At 38.8% G+C, this 26,929-nt stretch overlaps 1 protein-coding gene across 4 annotated transcripts in view; it reads left to right on the forward strand.

Moving 5' to 3' along the window:
* TMEM135 (transmembrane protein 135) overlaps nt 1–26,929 on the forward strand; it is a 383,037-nt gene that overhangs the window by 96,203 nt on the left and 259,905 nt on the right. For all 4 annotated transcript variants that reach the window (XM_073336705.1, XM_073336701.1, XM_073336686.1 and 1 more), the window contains one exon: nt 4,093–4,126. In XM_073336705.1, the coding sequence (XP_073192806.1) occupies nt 4,093–4,126 (34 nt within the window). The remainder of the gene's footprint in view (nt 1–4,092; nt 4,127–26,929) is intronic.

Consider the following 26,929-nt stretch of genomic DNA (forward strand, 5'->3'; position numbering starts at 1 on the left):
GACTTCAAGGAGCACAGAATCCTCCTGCAAGTGACCTGTGCCGCATGCTACAGAGGAAGGCGAAAAACCTCCAGGGCCTCTTCCAAACTGCCCTGGAGGAAAATTCCTTCCAGACCCCAAATATGGCAATCAGCTGAACCCTGAGCATATGGGCAAGATTCACCAGCCAGATACCCAAGAAAGAATTCTCTGTAGTAACTCAGATCCCACCCTATCTAATATCCCATTGGGCCTATTTACCATGAATATTTAAAGATCAATTAATTGCCAAAATCATGTTATTCAATCATACATTCTCCTCCATAAACTTATCGAGTTTAATCCGCTCGAACCCCCTTCTAAACACAACCAGACTGTCCACTTGCATCTCCAGTCCTCTGATCTTTTCCTCCATCAGCTCTATTAGACGACATTTCATGCAGACAAAACTCTTACCAGGTAGCCCCTCCAGGATCATATACATACCGCAGCTTCCACATCCAGTCATCTTCATTGTGTCTTCCACTACATGGGTCACTCCCACTGCTGTCTCTGTATCTGTCATAGCCTTCTCACCTATATCCTGTTAATTTGGGAAACACAAACCACACCAAAACACCACCACCCACAGCAAAAGCAAACCCCAAACAAGTACCACAATACAAACTCCCACTGAAATTCCCCTGTTTACAACTCTGTTTGCTGGCTCCTCTGCTGCTGTAGCTGTCTGTGCTGCTGCCTGACTGGCTGGCTGGCTACCTGTATAGGACCCTTAGTCAGGGAAGCCCCGCCCCCTAATCAGGGCTCAGCTTCTCTCCCAGCACAAAGCCGCTACAAGCCTCTGCACATACAAATAATACGAATACAAGACCAAATACAAATACCTTCTCCAACAGAACTCCCACTGAAACTCCCCTGTTTACAACTCTGTTTGCTGGCTCCTGTGCTGCTCTAGCTGTCTGTTGTCTTGTCTTAAATACAAAATGACACCAGGATAATGTTCCAAAAGCATTTATTTTGTCATTTGGGGCCTAGCAGAGGGAACAGCAGAATACAAGTTTGTATAGTTTATTCTCTTACAAAATATTATGTGGCTCAGTTTGCAATTGTGCAACTTCTGGGTTCCTCCTCATTTGCTCTGACAGGCAGGATAATGACCGATTGCCAGCCAGGATTTTTCTGCTGTCTAGTGCTGCTTCTTCTGCCTTTTCCATTTGATTTGTGCCTTAGGGTAACATTTAGGGCAATCCTATGTAACAGTGTGTCAAGGTTCCTTCCCCACCCTGAACTCTAGGGTACAGATGTGGGGACCTGCATGAAAACCTCCTAAGCTTACTTTTACCAGCTTAGGTTAAAACTTCCCCAAGGTACAAACTACTTTACCCTTTGCCCTTGGACTTCCGCTGCCACCACCAAACGTTTATCTGGGTTTATTTATTAGGAAAGCATTGTTTGGAAACGTCTTTCCCCCCAAAATCCTCCCAACACTTGCACCCCACTTCCTGGGGAAGGCTTTGTAAAAATCCTCACTAATTTGCGTAGGTGAACACAGACCCAAACCCTTGGATCTTAAGAACAATGAAAAAGCATTCAGTTTCTGAAAAGAAGGATTTTAATAGAAGTAAAAAAGAATCACCTCTGTAAAGCAGGATGGTAAATACCTTACAGGGTAATTAGATTCAAAACATAGAGAATCCCTCTAGGCAAAACCTTAAGTTACAAAAAGACACACAGACAGGAATATCCATTCTATTCAGCACAGCTTAATTTCTCAGCCATTTAAAGAAATCATAATCTAATACATATCTAGCTAGATTAAGTACTAAATTCTAAGACTCCATTCCTGTTCTGTCCCCGGCAAAAGCATCACACAGACAGACACAGACCCTTTGTTTTTCTCCCTCCTCCCAGCCTTTGAAAGTATCTTGTCTCCTCACTGGTCATTTTGGTCAGGTGCCAGCGAGGTTATCCTAGCTTCTTAACCCTTTACAGGTGAAAGGATTTTTCCTCTGGCCAGGAGGGATTTTAAAGGTGTTTACCCTTCCCTTTATATTTATGACACAGTGCCTGGCTGCCATGTGTGTCTCTACACAGTGAAGGCTAAAAGCAGGAGGTGGGAACACCTCAACTGTTCCTCTTACAGTACTGTTTTCCAGTGGATGCCTTCAGCATGTTCAGTACTGTCACAGAGGAACCTTCCACACCTCAGTGGAATGAGACAACTCTGAAGCAATTTCTGTAGCTGTAACAAAACTAGTCATTTAAATTGTCCAAAGGGGAGAGAAGCTTATCTTCTGTGGCAGAGATATTCCCCAAAGTAGTAGTGGTGTAAGTTGGGGTTTGTAGCATGGTCTTTGATGCTATGAAAGATAAATCCAGTCTCTCAAGCGAAAGCAAAATAGACAAAAGCTTTCCCCCAGGTATCTTCAGGCTCTGAAAAGAAGGTGCTTCAATATCTTAAGGAGTAAGGGGTCCACTTCTTTTCCCTTAGCCAGTGAAGTGCTTGAGTACATCAGTGAGTTCTTGGCTATTTAATCTTAATGGGAGGGATTCCAGATGTTATCAAAAACATTTTTTGAGTGTTCCCAGGGACTTACTCATGGGTTTCTTCCACTTTTTCCTGGTACTTATTTGACCTGAATGCTGTGTAGTTGATGATCGTACAGAGAACAGCAGGGGTGAAAGTAACCTAAAGGACTTACTCGTACTCCGGGGTCCTGAGTAGGGGGCAGGACCTCAACTGGAAGACGCAGGGCCTTTAGAACCCCGGGCCCTTTAAATTGAGATTTTTGACCAGAGTGCCCCTCCAAAAACGGACCCTAGCGGCTCTGGTCAGCACTGCTGATTGGGCCATTAAAAGTCCGGTCGGCGGCACAGTGGGGCTAAGGCAGGTTCCTGGAAGCAGCGGCATGTTCCCCCTCCAGCTCCTATGTGTAGCGGCAGCCAGGGGGCTCTGCACACTTCCCCCACCACAAGTGCCCGCTTTGCAGCTCTCATTGGCTGGGAACTGCAGCCTGAGCTGGAGAAAGCTTAGTGCAAATTTAGCTGCCAGAATCTAAGAAGGCTCTACTGTGCATGTACACTGATTTTTTTTCTTTCAGCCACTGAGATTCTAATGCTATCTTTAGATTCCAACAGAAGGAGCATTATGGAAAACAGAAAATAGTGCAAGACTTGTGATAAAATCACAAGAGTTGGCAACACTGATAGAAACTAGGATTCGCCAAGGCATAGGTTCCAGACTAATTTTGGTGTGGGAATACACAGGAACATATGAACAGTGGAGTTAGTGAAAATTGCATAACCCTATAGCTGCCCTTTCACAGTGCAAATGTGCTCTTGTGACTGGAAAGCTAATGGGTGGCTCCTTGAAAGGAAAGTTCTGTTCTTGCTCCCACAGTGATCTCTGACGCAAAGTGTCATAGGACTAGCTCACATGTACAAGGCTGCAGATATGGGTAACAGCCCCCAGACCCAAGCTTCTGTCCTCTGCTGCAGTGGAACTCAACCACAGTGCATGAGTATATATGTTCAAGCTTATGGACCTACCATCGTAGGTCCCTGTCTCAAATGGCTTATAACCACCTGCAGCATGGAGAACGGTGAGCTACAAAGCAAGAGCAAAATTCAAGTGGAAAAAAAGTTTTAGAAGTTCAAAACACCAAAAACAGGCAGAAAGTAGCAGGAGAGAAAATGGTAGCAACTATACCAGGGCCTGGTCTGAGGAGACATTGCTGGGATGTGTGTGGTCCTTAACCAGAAAAGGTTGGGAACCACTGAATTAGGCCAAGAAATCAGTTGTAGATTTTGTTAAAACTTTATTCTGTCATTGAGTAAGCAATAAGAATTAGAAACAATTGTCACTGAACTGCTTTGAAGCAATGTTTTTGAGCACAGTGTTATTGGCATGGTTTCTGTGGAGATACTTCTTGTGTTTTTTCTGCCATGGATAATGCTTGAAAACTACATAAGTAAACCAAAGCTATCTTTTAGAGACTCTAGGAAAGCTTTCTGTTGTTACGTTGTGATATTAAACTGTAATTTGTTTCAGCATGAGGGGTGATTAATATTGATATGTGTCTTATTCACTAATCTGTTTATTTCTGTTTATAGGAGAGGTCTGCTTACAATTTACATGGCCAATTTGGTAAGTAATCCTTTCTTCTAAGAATAAAATTATATGTGGTATTGGAAGTGCATATTATAAATTAATTTAAGTTAATTGTCTTTTTAAACCTTGAAATTTTTTTATTTTCAAAAACTCAAATTATCTTAATGCCAAAAGTTTGACAATTACTTTTTAAAAGCAAATAATTTCAGAGTAAAGATTGAAACATAATTCACTATATGGTGCTTAGATTCTCTTCTACCTCAGTGCTAAGACAGTGGCTCATTCTATTTACCATATCAACAGCAATTTAATTGTAAAGACATGTAAAGAACTTTGTGTTTGATTTTGTGGATTAGAGTCTAGTCCCTCAAATTCCCTTGCATTTAAATTGTATTTTTAGTTAATTGATTTATATTATATGCTATGACTGAATACACACATTTTACCATGTGGTAATCTCGATATAAAATTGCTGTATAATCCATATTCTCTGTAAAATTCCATTAAACTCAATGATATGTGTGTTCAGTTTATTTAAATAGTGCATTGCAAAGTAAATGTTATAGTAATTTTACTTTAAATGTCTCATGATCATACTGCTCAGAATGATGTGGATATTCCACAAGCAATATTCAACCTTGTTTTTTCTTTTTTTGTGTGATTTTTTTAAACTGATTTTTTTGAAGAAAAATAACAAAAAGTGTTAAAAAGATAATGATTTACAGCTTGTATATGTTCCTGAATACTGTACGCTTGCAGGATCTCCAATAAAATTAGTTTTACAACTTTTCAAAAGTGTACAATTACAAGACAAAGCTATGTAGACATAATATGTGGTGGTGGTGACTTACAGTAATAAAATAGGTTTCAGAGTAGCAGCCATGTTAGTATGTATCCACAAAAAGAACAGGAGTACTAGTGGCACCTTAGAGACTAACAAATTTATTAGAGCATAAGCTTTCGTGGGCTACAGCCCACTTCATCGGATGCATAGAATGGAACACATAGAAAGATATATACACATACATACACACGTACAGATAAGTTGGAAGTTACCATACAATTGGCCTCTCACTTTGTATGGTAACTTCTAACTTATCTGTATGTGTGTATGTATGTGTATAGAAAATAGAATAGGTTGCATGCCAAGTTTCCTTTGGAATTTGAACAGTGGACACTAACATTTTTTTTAAACTGGGATTTTTAATAGAATTGTCACAGACTCTTTAACTACATAAGCTAACAGAGCTTTGGCTTCCTAATAAAAGTAATCTAGTCTTGCAAGATTTAACATTTTTCTTCCCTAATTCAAGTAGAATCAACTTGCTCAAGCATCTTGCAGTGGAAGTGTAGATTATAAGATTGGTAATACTTAATAGGAGATGAGTTCAAAAGTCTTGTTTAAAAAAAAATATAGGAATAACCTAACGATTTTTTGAATTACTAGGCAAACGTTCCTTTAAAAAAAATGTAGCATTTGGTCTGCGTCACATTAGTTTTTTAAGCTCTATACCACAAAGATGTCTGAGAAGGATACAATAGAGAAGTTAAGTAGTGCAACAACATTTAATGGAGACTGTTTGGAACCATGAACCTTCTCTAGGATGTGATGGTTTGGGGTTAAGAATTCTAATCACAAATCTGGATGTACTTTGAACAACAGTAAAATCAGAATAACAGGGCCCCTACTTCATCAAGTCTGTTTAATTGTTATATATATATATATGTGTGTGTGTGTATGTATGTATATATAATATGATGTTCTCTTGGTTGTGTTGCTTTGCTATAATACAAACAGTTTTATATGCTTGGTGAGATTTACTGATAGTAAATTTAGATCTTCATTAGTTTATAGTCTTAATACACTTATATTTAGGATTGAGAGAATATCCTATTCTGTAGACTTGTAAAGTTTAATATTTAATGACAACACTTAGCTTTGAGAACTGAAACATGATTTATCTTAAGTGAATTACTAAGCAGTGCAATTGTTTAGCAGAAGTAAAATGGGAAATTATATATTGAGCTTTCTTGCACTTTGGCCAGAAGCAATATAAAAAAATGAATAAAGACTAATTCCATATTTTATTAATTCATTACATCTTTCTTATGTGATTAATAAAATGGGAACAATAATATTAATTATTTCTCATAGGACTCTTAGGTTTATCCTAGGCAGATGTTTTATGGACAGAGTATTTATATAAATGGTGCTTCAGACCTTGCTAAAATCAGTATTTTGGTCTGAGCTGTCATTTTTGTTTTACTTTATAGAGGTTTTTGTACATTGCTACATACATAAATTTGTCCAGTTTTAGAAATGAGAGATGGGTAGTGCTAAATTTTCTAGATGTTATAACAATTACTTTGCCTACTGCTGCAGTGAGTTTGTGTTTTGAATTCTGAGACCATTTCTATCATTGATAGCCAGGTGCAACTGATCATAATCCCATTGGCAGAACTGGGCTGTCTGTGTTCAGAGAACAAACCTAATCTACAATATGGGTGTAGTAATATTTATCTACCTCACAGGGGTGATTAATGTGATGTTTAACAATTAGGGTAGCGAAATTCAGCAGATTGTTAAGGCCAATGAAAGAGATTGGAACAGAACTCCTGCTTCCTAGCCTTTATGCTCACTCTAGTAAGAAGAGACCCATTTAGTAAGCCTGGTGTTTGCTAGAAATATTTGGTCAAGGGGCCTGGCAAGTTAGGAGTAGTTCAGTGGTGAGGTAAACTAACTAGCTGCACTTTTTTATACTAACATAGAATGCCAGCTTGATAAATAAGTTATTTCAGGGGAGAAAAAATTGACTATTTAAAGGTGCTTTCTCGGTTTTACTTCAGCAGTTACCAGTCTAGCATGACAGACAGACAAGGTCATGAGCTCTGTTTTCTGACGTGTTACATTGGGAACTATATTTTTCTTACTGGGTTTTTAGAAGTAACTAAGAATTAGAAATAAACAAAGGACAAGATTATGTAGAATTTTATTTTTGATAATCAGAATCTAAAATCAATCAACAACCTCACTGGAAATCAGTGCAAAGATTTTACAAGTAAAGTAATATGGTTAGATCTAAAGTTGCTGAGAATGTGGGAGTCAGAATCTTGAACCAGTTGCAATATATGAATCAACATTTCTGTAATACCAAGGAAGAGAGTGTTACAGTGGTTGGTCCTGGAGGCCACCCAGACACATACAAGTCTTTTCCAGTTCTATTTTGGATTGCACATGTTAAGTCAAGACATTTCTAAGATGGTAAATGAAGTATTGCAATTGATCCTCTAAGGATAATTTGGGATCAAAGGGACCCCCAAGATTCCAACAAGAGGTGGAAAATGAAACATAATCACCAAAGTTGTTTTTGGCTGAAAAGGTAGAAAATATTAATAGATAAGGGAGGCCAATTAATAAGACACATGGCTGTTAGATTTCAAAAAGTTATGTCATAATGTATTGTGAACTAGGAAAACATTCAGCATTAGTAGAAATTGCTGTTAATTAGAAGACCGCATATCTTCAAATTAATTTTAGGTGGTGAGAAGGAAAAACATACTTAGAACTTGTAGAAGGAATGTTCTATATTAAAGACAAAGGGATAGAATGTCAAGATCAGTAAAAGACCAATCCTGCTTAGGACCAACTTGATATATTGGCTATTGGGGAAATATACACTTTCTATAAAACACACAGCTTAACATTGGAAAGCTAACCAAAAGAAGTGGGTTAGCTAGCACCCATTGCTCAACCAGTGTAACTATAAAAAGTGCATAAATTAAACAACGTTGACTTTGTCTCTCTTTTCCCCTTTATCCCTTATACCACCTCTGTGTATCTTATCTGAAATTTAGTCTGTAAACTCCTTGAGTTGTGAACCTATAATTGTTTGTATTTTTTAAGTATCATGTGCACTTATTATATGGTGCTGTACTCCTAATAAACTTTTACTTTTTAAAGTGCTCTACAAAGATTAAATCTCACAAGATGCCTTTGATGTAGACAAGTTTTTCCCAATTTTAGAGGCGGGGAAGCTGAGAAACAGATTTGTAAGGGACACAGATCTGAGTGTCTGGATCTGAGTCAGTTGCAGAGCCATTATTAGCTCTCAAGATTCCTGGGTTTGTCAGACAACTAGATTATGCCTTCAGTCTTATTTTTAAACAGGCTCAGAAGTGTATGAACATAGGAGAGCATCAGACTCTAAACCTAAGGACTCCATGGTATTGTGTAAACGTTTCCCCCTTCAGTCATTGCTTACCCTTTATCATTTACCTAGCTTCAAAAACATATGCCTTAAAGAGTAAGACCCATTCTCTACCCTAGAGAACGTAGACAAAGAAAGCAATAATTAATACATTTATTTTTGAAGCATTCTCTTTGCAGCTGTCCCATTAGCCCTGCCCACCAAGATGTTTAGGGTCAAGTTCTGACACCTTTATTTGCATGGGTAAGAAACTTAACTGAGTTACAATGTTTTTATTATGGGACAGATTCTGACACTCTTCTTTTTGTAATTTCTTAAACAACATTAAAACACTATTTAAAACACCCTCATTAAAATTAAATAAAAGAAAATTGAGGGATTATGATGTAGAAACATGAGGGTGAAAAGACACCAGGAAAAAAGACTGTAGGCTGTTTTGGGCAGGGTTGATTCAGTGGTTAGGGCACTCACCTAGGGCTTTGGAGACCAGGGTTCAATTTCGTGCTCTGCCATAGACTTCCTGTGTGACCTTGGACATATCACTTAGCCTCTCTGTGCCTCAGTTCCACATCAGTAAAATGGGGGATAATAATTCTTCCCTACGTCAGGGTGTGTTGTGAGGATAAATATATGAAAGATTGTGAAGTTCCTTGAGATCTACTGATGAAATGTGCTATATGAGCTAGGTATTAGTATATTCTGATCGTACTACATGTAGTACAATGGGATCTTGAGATGGTGGGGCTTTAGGCATTACCAAGGTATAAATGTTAATGAATAAAGATCAATATGGGGCAAACGATTGTCATTCAAAAAAACTACAATGTTGAGCAGAGGTGGGCTGAGGTGGATTTCGCTAGGGCAGTGGGTTTCACAGTATTTCCTCCTGACCTTACTTGCAGTGGTTAGTTCCAAAGATCAAAGGGCAACAATAAATATTTAAGAGCTGATTCTTAGACGTACTGCACTCCCTTTGTGCTGCCCAGGCAGCACGAAGGGAGCAGAAACCTCTACAAGTCCTTGCTCAGACTTCCTCCAGCCTGGGGGGAATAGAGGATGCTGTGCTGTCTCCTGTGCCTCCCTCCCTGCAATCCTTCATTCAGGGGGACAGTTTGGAGTGTTCTGCTGGGAGGCTGTTGTCAACTGGCACAAGTTAGAGCAGCCCCCAAGCTATCCTCTTTTTTTCCTTTTCATGGGTTGCCCTTGATGGTTGGGTGGGAGTCTACCTCTCTAGTGTTCTACATAGTGCTGGACATCCCGCGTCTGACCCTGATTTTTTGAGTGATGGGATGGTTCTGCAGCCTCATGTCTCAACCCCCAGCCTAATAGGGCTGTGAATGTGCAGTGCTTGAAGCTCAGCCATATGAGATGTTTCCTTGAGTCTGCAAGGGAAAGGGGAGGTGTCTTGTCCCTAAGTCTGCTGTGGGTATGATTGCTCTGCAGAGATTGTAGGAATGGAGGGTGCAGTAAAACCCCAGGGGAAAAGTCCAGTGGCAGAGACCTGGACACTGGAACCCCTGAAAGGACAGTATCACTGCTGCACTAAGATCTCATTGCTGTCAGATGATCCACAGGGGTGCTCTGCATGGGCCCACGGGTCAGCATGCCTTGCAGGATTGGGACCCAGGCTTGTAATGCTCATTTTTCCTCATTTTGAGAGTCACTGCCTCTCATTTTGGAGTGTGGGGGTTGTCAGAGGGAAGCCATCCCTTGCTAGACTCTCTCCTGGGCTTAGGCAGAGCCAGTCAAGCTCCTTCCTGTTTTTCTGGGGGCCTTGCACAGTCCTATAAGTCAGGCATTGGAGCAACCAGTGTTACTTTCCTTGCTTCTCTTTGATGCAACAAGAGGCCAACAGGGAGCTTCTGAGCAGGTGCAGCAGGGAGACAGAGTGAATTAGTCCAAACAGAAAGGCCTATTGATATAATTCAGTGACTATATTAAAATTAAGCCTGGTAAATGAGAAGTGTGTGACCAGAAAACAATGAACCAAAATTGGCATTTCAGAAATGAGGTGTAATTGGAGGACAAAATAATGAGGGGATGGGTTGTTCCACTTATCACTTCTTTTTAAAAGAAAAGACTTTTGGGGGAGGGAAGGAGGGAAATTAAGAAGCAGCTGCCTGCCAGCACCCATTGTCATGAGTTTTACATTCATGGGTGCCACCCTTTGTCTCCTGGGACCACAGGATCCACCATGACATTGGGTCTTTGCTGTCTTGGTCCTCAGAGATGTCCTGACCAGATGGGGCCAGAGAGATGGGACCAAATAACATCATCACCTCCGCTGGTTCTGGCTGAATTCAGATATGAGACTTAGTCATGTCATCGTCTCTGTGTTTTCTTTTTCTTCCCGACCTTATTTGTTGTCCTTTTTCTCTTCTGTCTAATAAATGTCTGGCTTAGCTAGCCCACACTGCTGGTGAGCCTGTGACCAAAAGTCATTCCCTAAACACCCTGACACTGGTACAAGTATTGCCAGGTTTCAAAGTGTCTGGTAAGACCATGTGCTGTGCCTGTGCTTTTCTAGCAGCGAGGTTGCAAGTGAGACCTAAACTGCATTTTCTATCTTTGCTGTTCTTTTTTTGTTCCTTTTTATCTGTTTGTCTTATTTTGTTTTCTAGGATTTGGGATTGGACTTGAGCAAAAATAGCTCCAGTCCATTTCAGTTAACTTGTACTCTTTTCCCCTGAAAGGATAGCTATTATAATTTGTGACTATCAAATAAAGGGGGTATCCTTTGAAAAACAGCTAAAGGGAAAGGGAACAATGAATTGTTAAAATGTAAGCTTTATTTAATACTTCAAGCACTTCAATGTTTTTTTCCTTCTTTTCTATATCTTCAATAAAAGGTTAAACAAAATGAATGATGTATTTGCCATGGTACTAAGCAGGTTGAGGTGTCTGTATACCAAACCCTGAACCTTGTTTAAAACTGTTTAATGTTGGACAGTTACAGGGTCATGTTAACACATTTGACACACATCTTCAGGCTCATATGTTTCATAATACAACAAACATCCAGTAGGAGATGTTCAGGAAAGAATTCTCAGTTGATACTGGGCTGAATTCAGCCCACCAATGAGCAGCTGTTTAACTTGTAACCATTCCCTTGAGACAGCCAGCTTCCTATGTCTATACTGCTCTTTTTACTCAAATCTACTTAAGCAACAGTTAAAGCTACTTCTAAAATATTTATCTTGTTAAAATGAAATACATAACACAGAAGAGATTCAGCAAATACCTTCTAATAAATGTTCCACAGCTTTCTATATGCCATAAAAAACAAGGGACAGTGAGTGGTTACTGTTTAACATACTCTGAAAGTCCAAGCAAATGCATTGTTCTTTGATTGCATAAGTGGACCAAGTGTGTGTTCATTTGAAATTATGGCATTTTAATCACTCAGTGAAAAAGAGGGACAGTCAGTTGCATTCCTAAGGCTTTGACACATGAAATATTTGGTCTACCTGTGTGCCAGACTCCTGAAGCCTAGATTAAAAATGAGTTCCTCAGGGTATACTGGAAAAGTAAGTTTTAATATAGTCACATACTTCTTTCCAGATGCTTAAAATTTTCGAGTACTGTTGCCCCAGCACATCGAAATATTCGTAAATCTTCAGGTTTTCCAATACTTTACCAAAAATTGGGCTAATTTAAGATGCATGGTATACATAAGTAGCAAAGATAAGCTATATATTTGGTATAATGTTGTAAAAGCGTATGTTAATAAAAAGGCATACTTCCTATGAAAGAGAGGGAGAATGAGAATATATGAATAAGGTGGGAGGCCTTTTTCTCTTGAATACACTGATTTGGCATTTAGAAAACATGGCACCTGATCCTTTGCTTCTACTCTGGCAGTATTCCCACTGAAGTCCAGGAGTAAAGGCAATGCAAGGTCAAAACAACAGAAAAAAAAAGTGTATTTAGGTTTACTAATATATTTTAAAGTTTTCAGGAGTACCAAAGTCCCCCTGAGAAAATGGGTGGGTTTTTTCTTACATAACTAAATTTTTGGCTATGTTTTTCTCACATTATTTATAATGGTAACATTTTACAAGTACTGTGAAGAAAAATAATTTCTCATTATTGTTAGCGCTCTGGCCATCATTTTCTTAAAGTGTTGTAATGTTTCCAAAATAATCTCCTATGGTTTAAATGAATTAGGAAACACTGCCATAGACAATTTCCGCTGTGTGATTATTTATGTAATGTTTTATCTGCGATGGAGCATAACTTCTCAAACTATCTATCAACATGGATCCCACTCGTTGTGTGCATGCGCCAGAGATTGTAATTTTTTATCCAGAAGTGTCTGCTGGGTTTGTTCATGCACCCTGCATGCCTTTGTGCCCTTTCCTCCAAGCATAAAGGGTTGGGCAATTCCAACTACTACTCAGTTCCTTCTTACTGCTCATGGCAGCCAGGCAGAACATAGTTGTTAGAATATTTTCTGGCTACCCTGTGATGAGGAAGAACACCTCCTATTGAATATTACTCTTCTGCTTTCCACTAGTGCTCTGACCTCAGGCTCTTGGGGGCCAAAGAGAGCTCACAGAGCAACCAGAGGGTCAGAGAGTGAGGTGCAGGTCTCCTCAGATCAGTGAGCTTCCCCTACTCACCATAGAAGAAAAGAGCACTGCTCAAAGCCTAGCACTCAAATTGATCTCCCTCTTGGGTACCATCTAAAAAAGAAATCTGAGTCATCATTCTCTGGACTTTTCTGCTGCTAAGATGGCACCGCAGACTTCCTTTGCCTTGGTACTGCTCCATACCAGTCAAAATCGGTCACCAGTTTCCAGCTTTCTGGAGCACTGACCTTGGTACAGTCTACGTCTACCATTTTGATGTTGACTAGACACAAGAGAACTTCTTTGGCGCTGCCTTTGATATCGCTCATTCTATACTGATTCCTTTGCTACTGCTGTCTTCAGTGCCATCTCTCTCTGTGCTGGCTGGCTACCTTCTACAGCACTGAGAGATTCGACGATTACTTCGGAGCCTGAATCTCCACGTCTGAATCTGAATGTCACTTTTGGTAGCAGCCTCAAAGCTCTATTCACCACTGGAACTCGGTACCAGGCATGAAGATCTTCTTACATCCTGCTATCTCCTGTCATGTACATTAGCCCTCTAGTTTTTGGCTACCTCATTATAAGCAGCTACTAACACAGCTGCAAGATCCATGGCTTTTGGTGTTACAATACAGAGAACATCTTCACTGCTTGTGTTCAGTGTCATAAATGAAGTCCAGATGACAATAGAGGACTTATCTTTTTGATGGACATGATTGATTTTGCTGAAAGACCCCCAATGAAACATTAAATTCATTGAAGGACTCAAGATCAAGTCTTTGGTTTTTAAGTCTCTCTACCCCAAAACATAGGAGAAACCAATTGAAACCTCAGGTGACTTGAAGACACAGACCATCCTGTTCTTATTTCTATAATCAGTAACCTACAGAATCTTTCAGAAAGAGGCCGTAACATCAAAAAGGAAGGGTTTTGCTTCTTCAATTGATGTCTCAGCCTGCATTAGCCAAAATCAGTACATTTTTTTTGCTGTAGTTGCGTGCTTTGGACTAATCTGTAAGAATCTCTTCTCTCCCTTTGGCACCTGCCTTTCGTTTTTCCAGAAATGCTTGTAGTAGAAATCCTGTCATCCAGTTTCAGTCCCTGTTTCTTCCCTATCCTCAACACTGTCCCTCTTGAGACTCTTTTCATGAATGCCCACTTCAAAAGGAGGTAGATTCTCCTAATTCACCTGAGTACAATAGAATGAGTGATCAAGGGCAGAGAATTCTATTTCCTGTACTTCCTAAATCCAAAGAAGCGGTGGTGGTGAACTATCCTAGTCTCAGGCATCACAACAAATTTATTTTTTTGTATCAAGTTACAGTTGGTAATTCTTACTTCCATAATTCCTTCCCTAGATACCATGGATTACTTCATAACTTTCAACTTACCGCTTATTTTCATGTATCAAATACTTCCTGTTAGCTGCATCTAATTTTTTTGGTGGTAGGTGCACATTGTTAATTTAGAGTGCTTTTGTTTGGTTTCTCCACTGCCAAAGGCTCTTCAAATCAGAGGAAATGAACTTAGTTTTTTGACCTTGAAGACAAGCGAGGAAGAGAGTCTGTCACAGCAAATTAATTCTAACTCCTACCCAACTGACAGAGTTAATTGGAGCAGTCTTCAATTTAAGAATGGCAAGAGCCTTTATTCCTCAACAGATTTTGTACTATTCAGCTCTTCAGGCTCATCCTGTTACTTCAGTGAAAGTCTGTGGTTACTTGGCCACATGGCTTCATGCATTTTCTTAGCATCACATGCCAGATTTTGCCTCAGACCCTTTCAGGAGTGGATAAGTCAATCTATCAACCAAGCAGGTGCAGTATGAACTTGCAAGTGACAGTTTCTGCATGAGTCTTGTTGTTTCAAAGCTCCATGCACTGGATGTTCTGAGTGCATTAACTTATTACCTGCATAGGATGAATCAGTTTCGTAGGTCACCCAGACCATATGTAGCTTTTGGAGGAAAGTACTAAGGTCAAGCCATTTCCTCATAAAGGCTCTTCAAATGAATCTTCAAATTCCTACCCAAGATGGTTTCCAAATTCCACCTCAGTTATCCCATACATTTACCTACCTTCTTCCTCAAGATTCTAATGAGGAAAGAAGGCTTCTCTCGTTAGATGTTCGCAGGGTGTTGGCCTTTTAGCTTGAGGAAAGCCATTTTGGAAATATCCTAGGCTTTTTCTAGCCATAGTGGAGAGAGTCAAAGGGCAAGCCATTTCCACTGAGAGAATCTCAAAGTGTGCCTCTGGGTGCATTACGTTCTGCTATCGGTTATTGGGATGATCCCCACTTGAAGGGCCCATTCTGTGAGAGTGCAAGCAACAACTACGCCGCACTCCACAACATGTCCCTTGCTGACATATACAAGGCAGCCAGGTGGAGTTTGGTACACATCTTTTCCATACACTGTGCTCTAATGCATAATTCCATAACAGATATGTCATTCAGAACAGCAGTCTCCTGTTCCACAGTCTCCTCACACCATCCTCTCAAGTGTACTACTTGTTACTCACTTTCAGTGGAATACAATAGGGACCATGACTTGAAGAAGAAAACAAAGTTACTTATCTGTAACTAGAGGTTCTTCAAGATGTGTGCTCCCTATCTGTATTCCAAACCCACCTTCCTTCCCTCTGCTGTGGATCTAACAGATCCGCAGTAGAGAAGGAAATGGAAACTCCAGTGGCCCACTGCACAATTTATTGCCTCGGGTGAAACCACGCAGGATGTATACATGGACTGCTGAACAGTACTATTTTCAAAAGCTCCAGCTGTGGGCGCGTGGTGCATGCACATAACCCTTCTGTTGTATTACAGATAGGGACCACACACCTCAAAGAACCTCCAGTTACATGCAAGTAACCTCGTTTTTCCAGGATCTCATAGAGGAAGGCAAAGTGGTTGCCAGTTGATGCAGCTAGTGCATCTTCCAGGGCATTGGCTACTGCCATCATGATGCACAGGGAATCATGGGTCCATTATTTGAGGTTTCCCAGGGAAGTCCAGAACACTTCTGAGGACCTTCCCTTTGATGAGACTCATCTGTTTAATCAGAAGATGTCCTTAACATTTTAAAGGACTCCAGGGTACCCTCCTCTCCCTGGGAATATATATACTTGCCCCGAAGAGAAAATTCCACCAGCAACAGTATAAGCCTAGACTGATGGCTCAGTATTTCTTCCACCAGAGATCTTTTGAGCCATCCCATGAGAAGCAAAGAGCGCAGAAGACCTGCTTCCTCACACCTTCTGCAGTGGATTCCTCATTCCGCTCCCTCGACTAAATACTGTTTTTTTTATGGGAGCCTGGGAGCTGCAGAACACCAAGTCCAACACCTTCCACCTTGGGGGGGGGGGTCATCTAGCACCCTTTTTCAGTACCCAAGGTGCCATAACAATGGACAAATGGGTGCTCAGTCATCCATTCTGGCTCTATGATAGAGTTTGCGTCCTTCCTCTCTCCAAAATCCTTTTCCCCACCCCTTCTCGGGGATCATTCTCACAGGAAGTGGAATCTCTCTTACAGTGAGGATTGATAGAGCGGGTTCCTCTTCACTAGCAAGGGAAGGGTTGCCTGCATTCTTCCCAAAACTGCGTGCATCCTCAGAAGAAATAAGGCTCTATTCCCTTGATGTTCGGTGAGCCTTAGCTTTTTACCTGCAGAGAATGAAAACAGGAAACCCCCTAGACTGTTTGTCTCCAGAGCAGAAAGGGTCACGTTATATCCTCTCAAAGAATCTTGAAATGGATCTTGACCTGTAATTTGCTCTATCATACCTATTGCATTGGTTGAAGTGCTTCTGCTTGATATTTGTAAGGCAGTTATGTGAAGCACAGTTAACACATTTGCTAGACTCTTTGGTTTGGTACAGGACTCCTCTGATGCATCTTTTTGGAACAGCAGTCCTTCATTCAGCTCTGCCATGTATGCCCTCACATGCTCCTCCTTTTTTGAGTACTGCTTGTCCACAGTGGAGTACACATAGGGACCAGCCCTCAAAAAAAGTTAACTTACCTTACAGTAATTCTTCAATATGGGTAGTCCTATCTGTAGTACATTTCCTGCCCTCCTTCCTGTTAGCTTCAGATCTTCTCTGATTCACAGTGGAGAAGGGTCTGGAGAAGCAGTTGATCCTCCTCACCCTTTATCTTCTCGGTTGGAGATACAAAGTGAGACGGCCCATGTGTGCACTAACGAACACTGTTTTCAAAATTCTCCATGGGCGCATGGTGTACATCACATCCATACCCACAGTGAAACACAGATAGAGACCACACATCTTGAAGAACCTCCAGTTACATAAAGTAAGTAACATTCTCTTTCTTACGTTTCTTAGTTGTTACAGTGCTTCTTACTTGTGTGTTGTGTGTGTGGTGTTGGTGGGGGGGGGGAGAAGGGTGTTTGTGGTGGTTGTGTGTTTTTATTGTAACTATTTTATATAATGTATTTTTTGGTCAGGAGCCAGAGCAGAAGTTGAAAGCACCAACCAGAGGATTAATGATGAAAATTTGGTCAAAAAGGGAGTTTTGAGTAGGGATTAGAAGTAGGAAAGTGTTACTTAGTTACAGGAAGAAGGAAGCTGTTTTGGGCCTACCCCATTCTACTGTACTTGAGTCAAATGCTCTGAGAATGCTCAATGGTACAGAAACGTCCAAGAAGAACAGTACTGTTGCTGACTGTAGAGAAGATGGAAGGGTTACTAGCGAAGTTTAAAAAAAAGAAAAAAAAAGGAAAAAGTTTGTGGTAAGAGGACAGTTTTTTTTTTTGTTTTTTTTTAAAGTAGGATTAGACTAGTAGGGTGCCTAGCAAAAGGAAGGTGGTAGAATAGAATTTTTCTCAAAAGGCTGATGAAATTACTCATAATTTGGAAGGTCAAAAGAAGCAGAGCCTCTTTCTGCACAACAGCAATACTTGTTTCACAGAGCTACGCCACAGATCAGTAAATGGAGAAAAATGTATCTCCATTCCTTTTGACTGAGTCATTGAAGTTTGCTGTTGTGACTTTGCAAAGAAAGGTATTGTATGATCATTTCCAAATCCCTTGCTTAAAAATCAAATGCAGATGTTTTAAAGTAATGGGAGACCAAGCATGTTTTACATTAGTCAATAAAGACTCAACACACTTTCCAAAAATTATATTTTGGAATTCAAAATTAGGTGCCCTAAATGGGGGTAGTTATGTACTTTACACATACCGTGTTTTGTTGAATAGGCAGTTGGGCAAACAAAACAGGCATTGAAATAAACTGCTACTCTTAAGTATAAAAATGACATAAAACTCATATTAAAGGAGAAGTAGATTAAAGTCCTATTTTCTTCTGAGTGGATTATAATATGAACTAATTTGATTAACTGAATGCTTAACATAATCATATTATAGATAATGGATAGGATTCTGAAACTTAAGGTCATTGTCACTACCACCACAGTAAATCTTTTAAAGGCAAGTTTAAAATTAGGAGTCATGTGATACTGAAGCATTGCTGATGTCTTCACTTTTAAATCATACTGTAATAAAGTTAGATCCTGGCAGCTGGCGTTCTTGCGGATTGACATGGCTAATTGTTTTTGGCATGTTAGCCCCAGGAAACCTCATCTATCACTTCAGCACAGGAAGCTTGGCAAGAGCCAGGGAAAACATTTAATACATTGTCTCTTGCTTTTTATGTAAGGCTGCTTTGCCATTTTGAACTTTCCTGTGTAACTCTTTAAAAGCTTGATACTACAGTATTTTAGTTTGAAATTTATTTAATCCATTTACATTTATTTTTCCCCACAGTGAGCAAATAAGCAAAGATTTGGCACTTGGTAATTAACAAATATATAGATATTAACTATAATTAATAATTGAAAGTGATTATCCAGACAAAGCTTTTCCTTAGTAATGGATCAGATATTGAATGCTTAGTTTTACACTCGAAAAATATTAATTTCCAAGGAAAATTATATCCTTTTTGTAGAAGTCGACTATTGAGAATCCTGTGAATAACACAGACGAAAGCAATGTTGTTATTCACATTGTGAAAAGATCTTGGGCAGACATCAATTCTAATTAGAGTATGACTATGAATAGTGATTGTGTAAAGCAAAGTTCTGGTTGTATAGAGAGGAAGGATAGGGCAGTGGTTCAATTACTAGCCTAGGACTTGAGAGACCCAAGTTGAAGTCTGTGCTCCACCACAGACTTCCCGTGTGATCTTGGTCAAGTCACTTAGCCTCTTTGTGCCTCAGTTCCCCACCTCTAACATAGTGATAGTAGTACTATCACTACCCCACAAAGGTGTTCTGAGGTAAAAACAGTAAAAGATTGTGGGGTCATAAGAAAGAGCTTTTTGGTAATGCACCAATGATGTCTCACTGGGAAGAAGAGAACACCTCTGTTTTCTATAATATTAAAGGCTTAAATGAAAAGAAAATAGTAAAAAGCATTTCCCCCTGTTCTCCTTTTCCTCTCTGGGGCTGATTCACTGTTGCCTAGCACCTTATATAGTTACGTATACTACTGAAAGTGGGTGTAAAATGCTACCATTTTGATTTGGTAGCATTTTATACAATTACTGTTCCCATGGCATGTATTTTAATCATTTGTCAGATTGCTGTTAATGTTTTGGGTCTCTAACGATCAGATTGTTGGCTGGTATCTTTTGGATCACACAATTTTTCTTGTTCTGTTGAAGCTCTAGTTTTGGAATTTGAAGATTGTCCCTTGTCAGTCTCAACAATCTGTATGTGTACTAGATTTCCTTTGAATATTTTGTATCTTCCTCTGAATATTGACAAGGTTTGAAAGTGATCAATTGAATCTGCTGCCTGGGCTGTTTACCTGAGGCATGATTATAACTGACAGGGAATTAGTGTCCCTTTCAAAACTGAGTTCTGGTAATGGGACCATGCTCCCAGAGTAGTCACCAGTATGCTTCAATGTGGTCACAGTGCAGTGGGTTTGCACCTGATGTATTCGATTTTTCCGTTTGAAAAAATCCAGTTCTTACCAACTTTTGAAGTGCCAAATTTCCTGAGCATCCTCAGTCCTGCTCTGTGTTTCTTTGCCCACAGACACTGCCATAGCTCTCAGAACTGCAGTGATGTACTTTTTCTTTGCTATCTAAGAGAATAGCCATATTGACGTTTTATATGACTTATAAAATCTTCAAGTTCAGTAAAATTGCAAGGTTGTAGACCGAGAAAGTAATGTTTTATATCTCTGGGACTTCAACATCAAGAACATACTATTTGACTAATGTATCTTGGTGAACTCAACAATTTTGTTTTAGATTTCTTCACATTATTGACTTTCTTGGAGTAAAGAGTCCATATTTAGTGACTTTTGGCTAACATGATGAAAATCAAGAGATTACTTAACAGGACGTTCATTTTGTTGATTTCCAGAGGAGAGCCAAACATTTTCCTTGTGAGGAAGTCTAAGGAAGTAAGATAAATTATTGAACCATGAGCTCTGATATTTTTCCAAGAGAGAAATTCAGAATATTATCTCTAAAATCCTAAATCAGGGTAATTAATTGTGGTCCCATAATTTAGAAATCTATATTTTAATTTGAGAGAGTGAATCATCTGAGTGCAGATCTGGGATTCTCTGAGTCCTAAATGCTAATCCAAAGAGTGATGCTGATATGCTGTGATGGAATTAATTTAAATTCTCTGCCTGTTCCTCTAGGTGTAAGGTACAAAAAGTAATACTTACCTCCAAAGCTGTGTTGGGGGGATTTATTAATGTTGTTTGAAAATGAAAAGCTCTATGATAAGTACTTATGTAGCCAAAACAAAATCTCTCCCACCAGTATTTTCTTCACTTCGGTTTGTGGGGGCTCTTTTTCAGCCATGAACCTTTTCCTGGTGGCTTCCTATGAAATGCCTGGTTGTAATGTTATTTGAATTTAATTTATTTCAATTTGTATTTCATTTAAAATGTAAGTATCAAAGCTCTAGGTGCTCAGATCTGGTGAGCACAGTAGAAGAACCTAAATGGAACAAAATATGCATGGAATTTTGTCCTTAAACACACAAAATATACAAAGTGAAATGTCCACAGCTAAACCCTCCTTAGCTCACTGATGAGTTGCTACCTCTTCTATCCACTAAACCCCTCCCCAGAATGGGTGTTTCCAATGAGTTTCAGCTGTTACCTGATGAGTTCATTAAAACACCATTTACAGTTTAGGCCTCATCTTCCCAAAAGCTTATAATGCGAAATCTCCGCTTTACCCTCCCTAAGTAGCGTCTTTATTGCTTTCATAGAAAGTTTATTTCTGTAGGAATAATCCTGGACTCTATCTCAACCATTTCTACCCATTTCTGTAAAACAAGGTAAAGTCCATTTAGTCTATTATTTTGGCTTATTCCAAATTTTTCTTTAAGACATACATTTTCTCTTTTTTATTTTAGTTCAGTGACTTCATATGTCTGTCATTCTGTGGGAGAAATGTAAATTGATGCTTCTCCAGTTGGCTGTTTCGACTCACTTGTTTAGACAACCTGAGAATGCTGTGTATTTGTACATGTTGTGAAGTCAGTTCAGTTATAAATTATAGACTCCCTTCTAATTCTGAAGTGTTTTCTTCACATCCTTCAGAAAGCATAATGGTGACTGATACTTCCAGTTAAGGTTGTGGAACACATTCTCTCTCAAACGCATTGTTAGGAGTTTTACATTGCTGATAATCAGCTGGTTCAGTACTATTCCTATTTACTTGAGATAAATAATTATTTCAAGATACCTAAACACTTCGCCTTCATATCCTTCCTTAACTTATCTCTGCTATGATGCCTACAAAACACTACCATTCAAAATGGAGGTTTAGCAAAAAGCACTTTCAGGGTTATTCTCTGGTGATCTCTTAGCTGACAATCTGTTTTCCCCCTCTTTCTTGTTCTTTTGATTCTAACATTTATTTAAATATAATAGGTAAAGAAATCTGATTATCAGCCTAGATAGCTTTGTTAATTGCATCTTTAATTGCTTTTTGGTAATGTTGTTTTGGTCTTTTAAAATGAGTGAGTTCAGAGGATGATTCGGTTGTCCATGCATATTTTCATATTTTTTGGCTCTGGTGTCTGGACTCTTGAAGTTCTAGAGTTTTATCATGATCTTGCACAGGTTGTCTCGTGAGTCCTTTGGGTAGGCTACTAAAACTTCTGGTTAGATGTAGCTGTGTATTTAACTCAATTGCATAATGTTAAGGTTAACACAAATAAATAACTAAAACCCTTCTGTGCCTTGAGAAGTCAGTGGGCCACCTTGGCTGCTTCTACTGAGCTACACCTTGGAAAACCCCTTGTCCCTGACTCAAATATCTTTTATGGTAATCCTGAAAATTTAGGCCCTCATCCTGCAAGCGTTTACATGCTATCTTAATTTTAAGAACTGTGAGTAGTCCCATTGACGTTAGTGGGTTTACTCACTGCATAATGTTAAGCAGGTGTATAAGTCTTCACAGGATTGAGTCCCTAATGTGGTGGTTGTACTTGAGTTCTGATAGTCACCTGACATGTTCATTATTTCCATACAGTATCTAACTCACTTTTGCACAGCTATTCTTGTGTTGCAAGTTCCCTTCCTTTGTGTAATCTGAATCTTTTCCTTAGTGTATGTTGGATTCTTCTTTTGAACCTTTCCAGGTTTTATATTATGAGTTGACGTTTCTAAGGCACCTTTCAAACTTCTTACCTAGATATTTCAAAGAATTAATAGTTGCAGGAGTTTATTACATTATTCCAATTTAATGAATCCATTGTGCTATTAGTATTTTTGTACTTTTATTTTCATGTTTGAGTGCCATATCAGGACAGACTCAGAAGTGATTCTTAAAATGGTAGAAGACTTGCTTATCTGTCTACTTGAGAGACCATAGTAATCAGTGGCACTTCTTAGGAAACATGCATGAGGAATATTTCCAGATCTAAGTGTTTAATTCATGCATCATTGTAACAAGCCACAGTGTTGGCTGTCGAGTCAGTAGTGAAGTTCCTTGTGATAAATAAAACCAAGTTTTTTCCAAATAGAGCTTCAGAGAAGACCACTTGGTGGGGTATAGTTCAACACTTAAATCTAAGGATATTTGTTTTCACTCTATGGAGTGGGGAAAATAAGATGTGCGTTTTCTTACTTTAAGCAAGTGCTCCCTGATAGAGGACTCAGCCCTATAAGTCATGCATAGAGGTAAACCAGTCTTCATACTAGTGTTTTGATAAATTTCCCTGTCAGTCTATAAACTGAGGCTTTTCTCATTTAGAAATTGGGAGTCTGAGTTGGGGGAGACAACCTCAAACCAAAAAAAAAAAACCCTTTATTTCAAAAACTGGTTCAGGTTTATAAGTGAAACTATAAAGCACTTAAATGTAAGGAAACACAAGCACTTAAATGTAAGGAAACAAATAAAATACATGTTGTTATCAAGAATAAGGAAATACTTCTCTCAAAGTTCAATAGCAGTAAAAGTGAACCATGGACTATTTTTGTTTTAATATATTGTTAGCTTTATTACACTATCTAAGCTAGTATAAGTGGGAAATATCAGTTAATGTTTTCTACTGGCAGTAGAGTATTTCTGGGGAATTACTTTATTATTGATATATATATATATATATATATATATATATATATATATATATATATATATATATATATGTATATGTAATTTAATAATAAAATTGTGTGTCTGTGGACTTGTATTTGAGGCTGATCAGTATGTGTCATTTGGTTTATACAGCTGATTTTTTTTAGAAGCATTTTGTAGTGTTCTTGTATCTTGCAACTGCTGATAAAGAATAGTATATATTTTGGGTCAGAGTTCAGATAGTTGTGTTGTGAAATTTTTCTTTGAATACGATAAGAATGTGTGGAGGTTTATTTATAGTCAGTGTAAGATTGATGACATAACCGCTAAGTGTTTGGGCTTTGTAAATTATTTGATAGGTAAGCATATTGTTGTCACTTGCTATAGCAATCATAACTGTGTTTTTGTTTTTGTTTTGTTTTTTTTTTTAAGAAAGTCTGATGCAAAATGGACTTGAACCCAAGTCTCCCAAGTTCTTGGCTAGCGCACCCTAACTATCCTTCCTCTCCTGGTTTGGTCAGCAGGAGCTATCCCTTTAAAAACAAACGACAGTAAAACCTGCCAATAGTGACCACTTGGTTTCTCTTCAGAGGTTTGCACACCAGAGAACGTTGTTATTCTGTGGCCTCTGCAAGTAATCACTCGTGCACAGGTGGTCTCTAAAGTAGGTTTTACTGTATTTTTTTTAGATAGCAAGGCTCATTCTCAAAGGTGGATGCCTCGGAGCACTGCTTATTAGCTATAGGGCCTTTTGACTTTAGATGCCTAGTTTCTGTTCTGCCTAGCTAAGCAGGGTTTAAAAATTGTTCCCATCTAATGGATATTTGGTGGCCCATTATGAGTTGTTAGTCCCTGTTCCAGGTCCCATGTCGCGCACACACCACCATGCTTTCCACTAGATTGGAAGCTCTCCAAGGTGAAGACTGTTTCTTATTATGTACTTACATAGTGCCTAGCACAATGGGGCTCCAGTCTTGACTGGGTCCTCTATTGTAGTGACTCTCAACCTTTCCAGACTATTGTACCCCTTTCAGGAGTCTGATTTGTCTTGCATACTCCCAAGTTTCACCTCAGTTAAAAACTACTTGCTTACAAAAATCAGGCATAAAAATACAAAAGTGTCACAGTACATTACTAATGAAAAATTGCTAACTTTCTCATTTTTACCATATAATTATAAAATAAATCAATTTGAATATGAATATTGTACTTACATTTCAGTTATAGTATATAAATCAGTATAAACAAGTCATTGTCTTCATGAAATTTTAGTTTGTACTGACTTCACTAGTGCTTTTCATGTAGCCTGTTGTAAAACTAGGCAAATATCTTAGATGAGTTGATGTACCTCCCTGGAAGACCTCTGTGTACTCCCAGGGGTGTGCATACCTCTGGTTGAGAATCACTGCTCTAGTGGCAACTCCTGCAGAGGGGTCAAAGTCACCTCACTATAAATTTGCAAGAGTTAGCATCGTAACTCTCACACACACGGGGCCTATCAGTTGTGCAGGGAGCACTGAAAAATCAGAAGAGACACCAAAAAACAATTTTTACTTTGGCTCAAATTCAAGATTTTTTAAAAAAAAATCTTATGAATTTGGGGGTCTTACTTATGATTTTTTTAACTCCTTAGTTGGCAATCCAGCCTTCAGAATATAGGTTCTCCCTTTCCTTTGTCAGTGTTGGGAGTCTTAATTGCCGCCTTATTTGCTTCTCTCGCAAGCACCTCTGCACTTTCTCCAAAGACACTCCACATTAATGGGACCATCCCCCCAACAAAATTAATGAAGATGCAACCTCATCCTCTGTTTACATCCCTCCTCAAGACCTACTTCCGCTCTGATGCCTGCCAATCACTCCAGTCAGGTCTTGGTTAGGCAAGGTGTGAGCTATGACTTGGGCTAAACTTTATTCATTTTATTACCTTATTCTCTGAACCTACCACTACCTGGTTTGTTTCATCCACTGATTGTATCCTGGCTGTCATATAGATTGTGAGCTCTCTGGGCCAGGGATGATCTTCTTTATTACATGCCTCTACAAGTGCTAAGCACAACAGGGCCCTGAAACTTGATGAGAGTTCCTAGGTACTGTCATAGTACACAAAATTAATAATAGTGAAAGGTTGGAATTTAATTTCAACACCACCTTATACTGTTGACAAATCATAGAATAAGGCATAGAGCACATTACCCTTCGAATTTTCTGAGCCATCTGGTAAAGAAATAATCACCAGAAAGAGAGTCCTTAGTACATAAGGAAGATGTTTGAATTGAATTATTGTATCTTCCACTTGATGTATCTTGAACAGAAACATCCAGAATTTAGAGGTTATATGTGAAAATTTGGGCCTGTGCTAAAGTCTTGGGATGAGTTAGTGATAGAACTGGAAATAGAATCCAGAGGCTTTGACATCAGTTGTCTAACTTAACTACTAGTCTGCATTGCCTTTGTATTATAAAATAATGAAGCTTCTGATAACATGTGGAGGTTTGGATTCATACTTTATCTTTTACAGTTTTGGCAGTTATATTGAAAGTCTCTCCAGTTATGCTGTGTATTACATCTGCGCTCGCACTGACTTAATTTATAGGATCAGACTTATGTGTTTTCTGTCATAATGGTATCTGGGCTATACAGCGAAGCACTATGAAAAATATATCCTGGACAAATTTTATACAACTTTTTTTTAAAAAATGAAGACAGTAAGGAGAAAATGTAGTTCTCTGTTTGAAGTACTTTATTTATTCTGGATGTTTTCAAATGGGTTTAAAGTTATATCATGTAGTAATGTAACTACCATGGGTCTTACTTATGGGAGGAATAGGAATCCTAGCTGAACACTTAAAAATATAGTATTACTTTTATCTTTTGTATTTAAAAATGCACTAGTTGAAATAGAACACTTCAAACATTTAACCCCCTTCATATATGAATATATAATACTGCTAATTCTGCTCTGAAATATTTTTCTTAAGGTCAGTCATGGGGTATTGATCATTAAGTTTTCAAACTGGAGGTCTGGTGTATAATAATTAGCACCACTCTTAATGTTACAGGACGAAAACATAGCAAACTAGTTTAAAAATCACATAGCGTTAGGTATTCCTTTTTTTGTGAAAAAGTTTAGATTAGAAGTTAGAGTTAAAAGCAGGCAGTTTCTTTGGAAAAATATCACAAAACAGCCAGCTCCCTTCTGTTCCACACTTTCTTTTCATGTTTTGTGGTGCATAATGTCCATGTACATAAAATATAACCTGGTCATCTTTGTTATAACTGTATGCACACTTTGGGGCATGCACTGTGAGCAAGAAGCATTTTCTGCTTTATATAATGGGGCCCATCCAGTGTGTAAAATGTTTTCAGAGGTATTTTTTGATTCTGTAAATAACCATGTAATTTCCCTTATGTTGATAGTCATATGTAATGGATGTGTTGGTGTGTAGCCATCAGTTTGTGTGAATTGGCAAATGTTAG

Source organism: Lepidochelys kempii, chromosome 1 (assembly GCF_965140265.1).
Source record: "Lepidochelys kempii isolate rLepKem1 chromosome 1, rLepKem1.hap2, whole genome shotgun sequence".
NCBI classification, from domain to species: Eukaryota; Metazoa; Chordata; order Testudines; family Cheloniidae; genus Lepidochelys; species Lepidochelys kempii.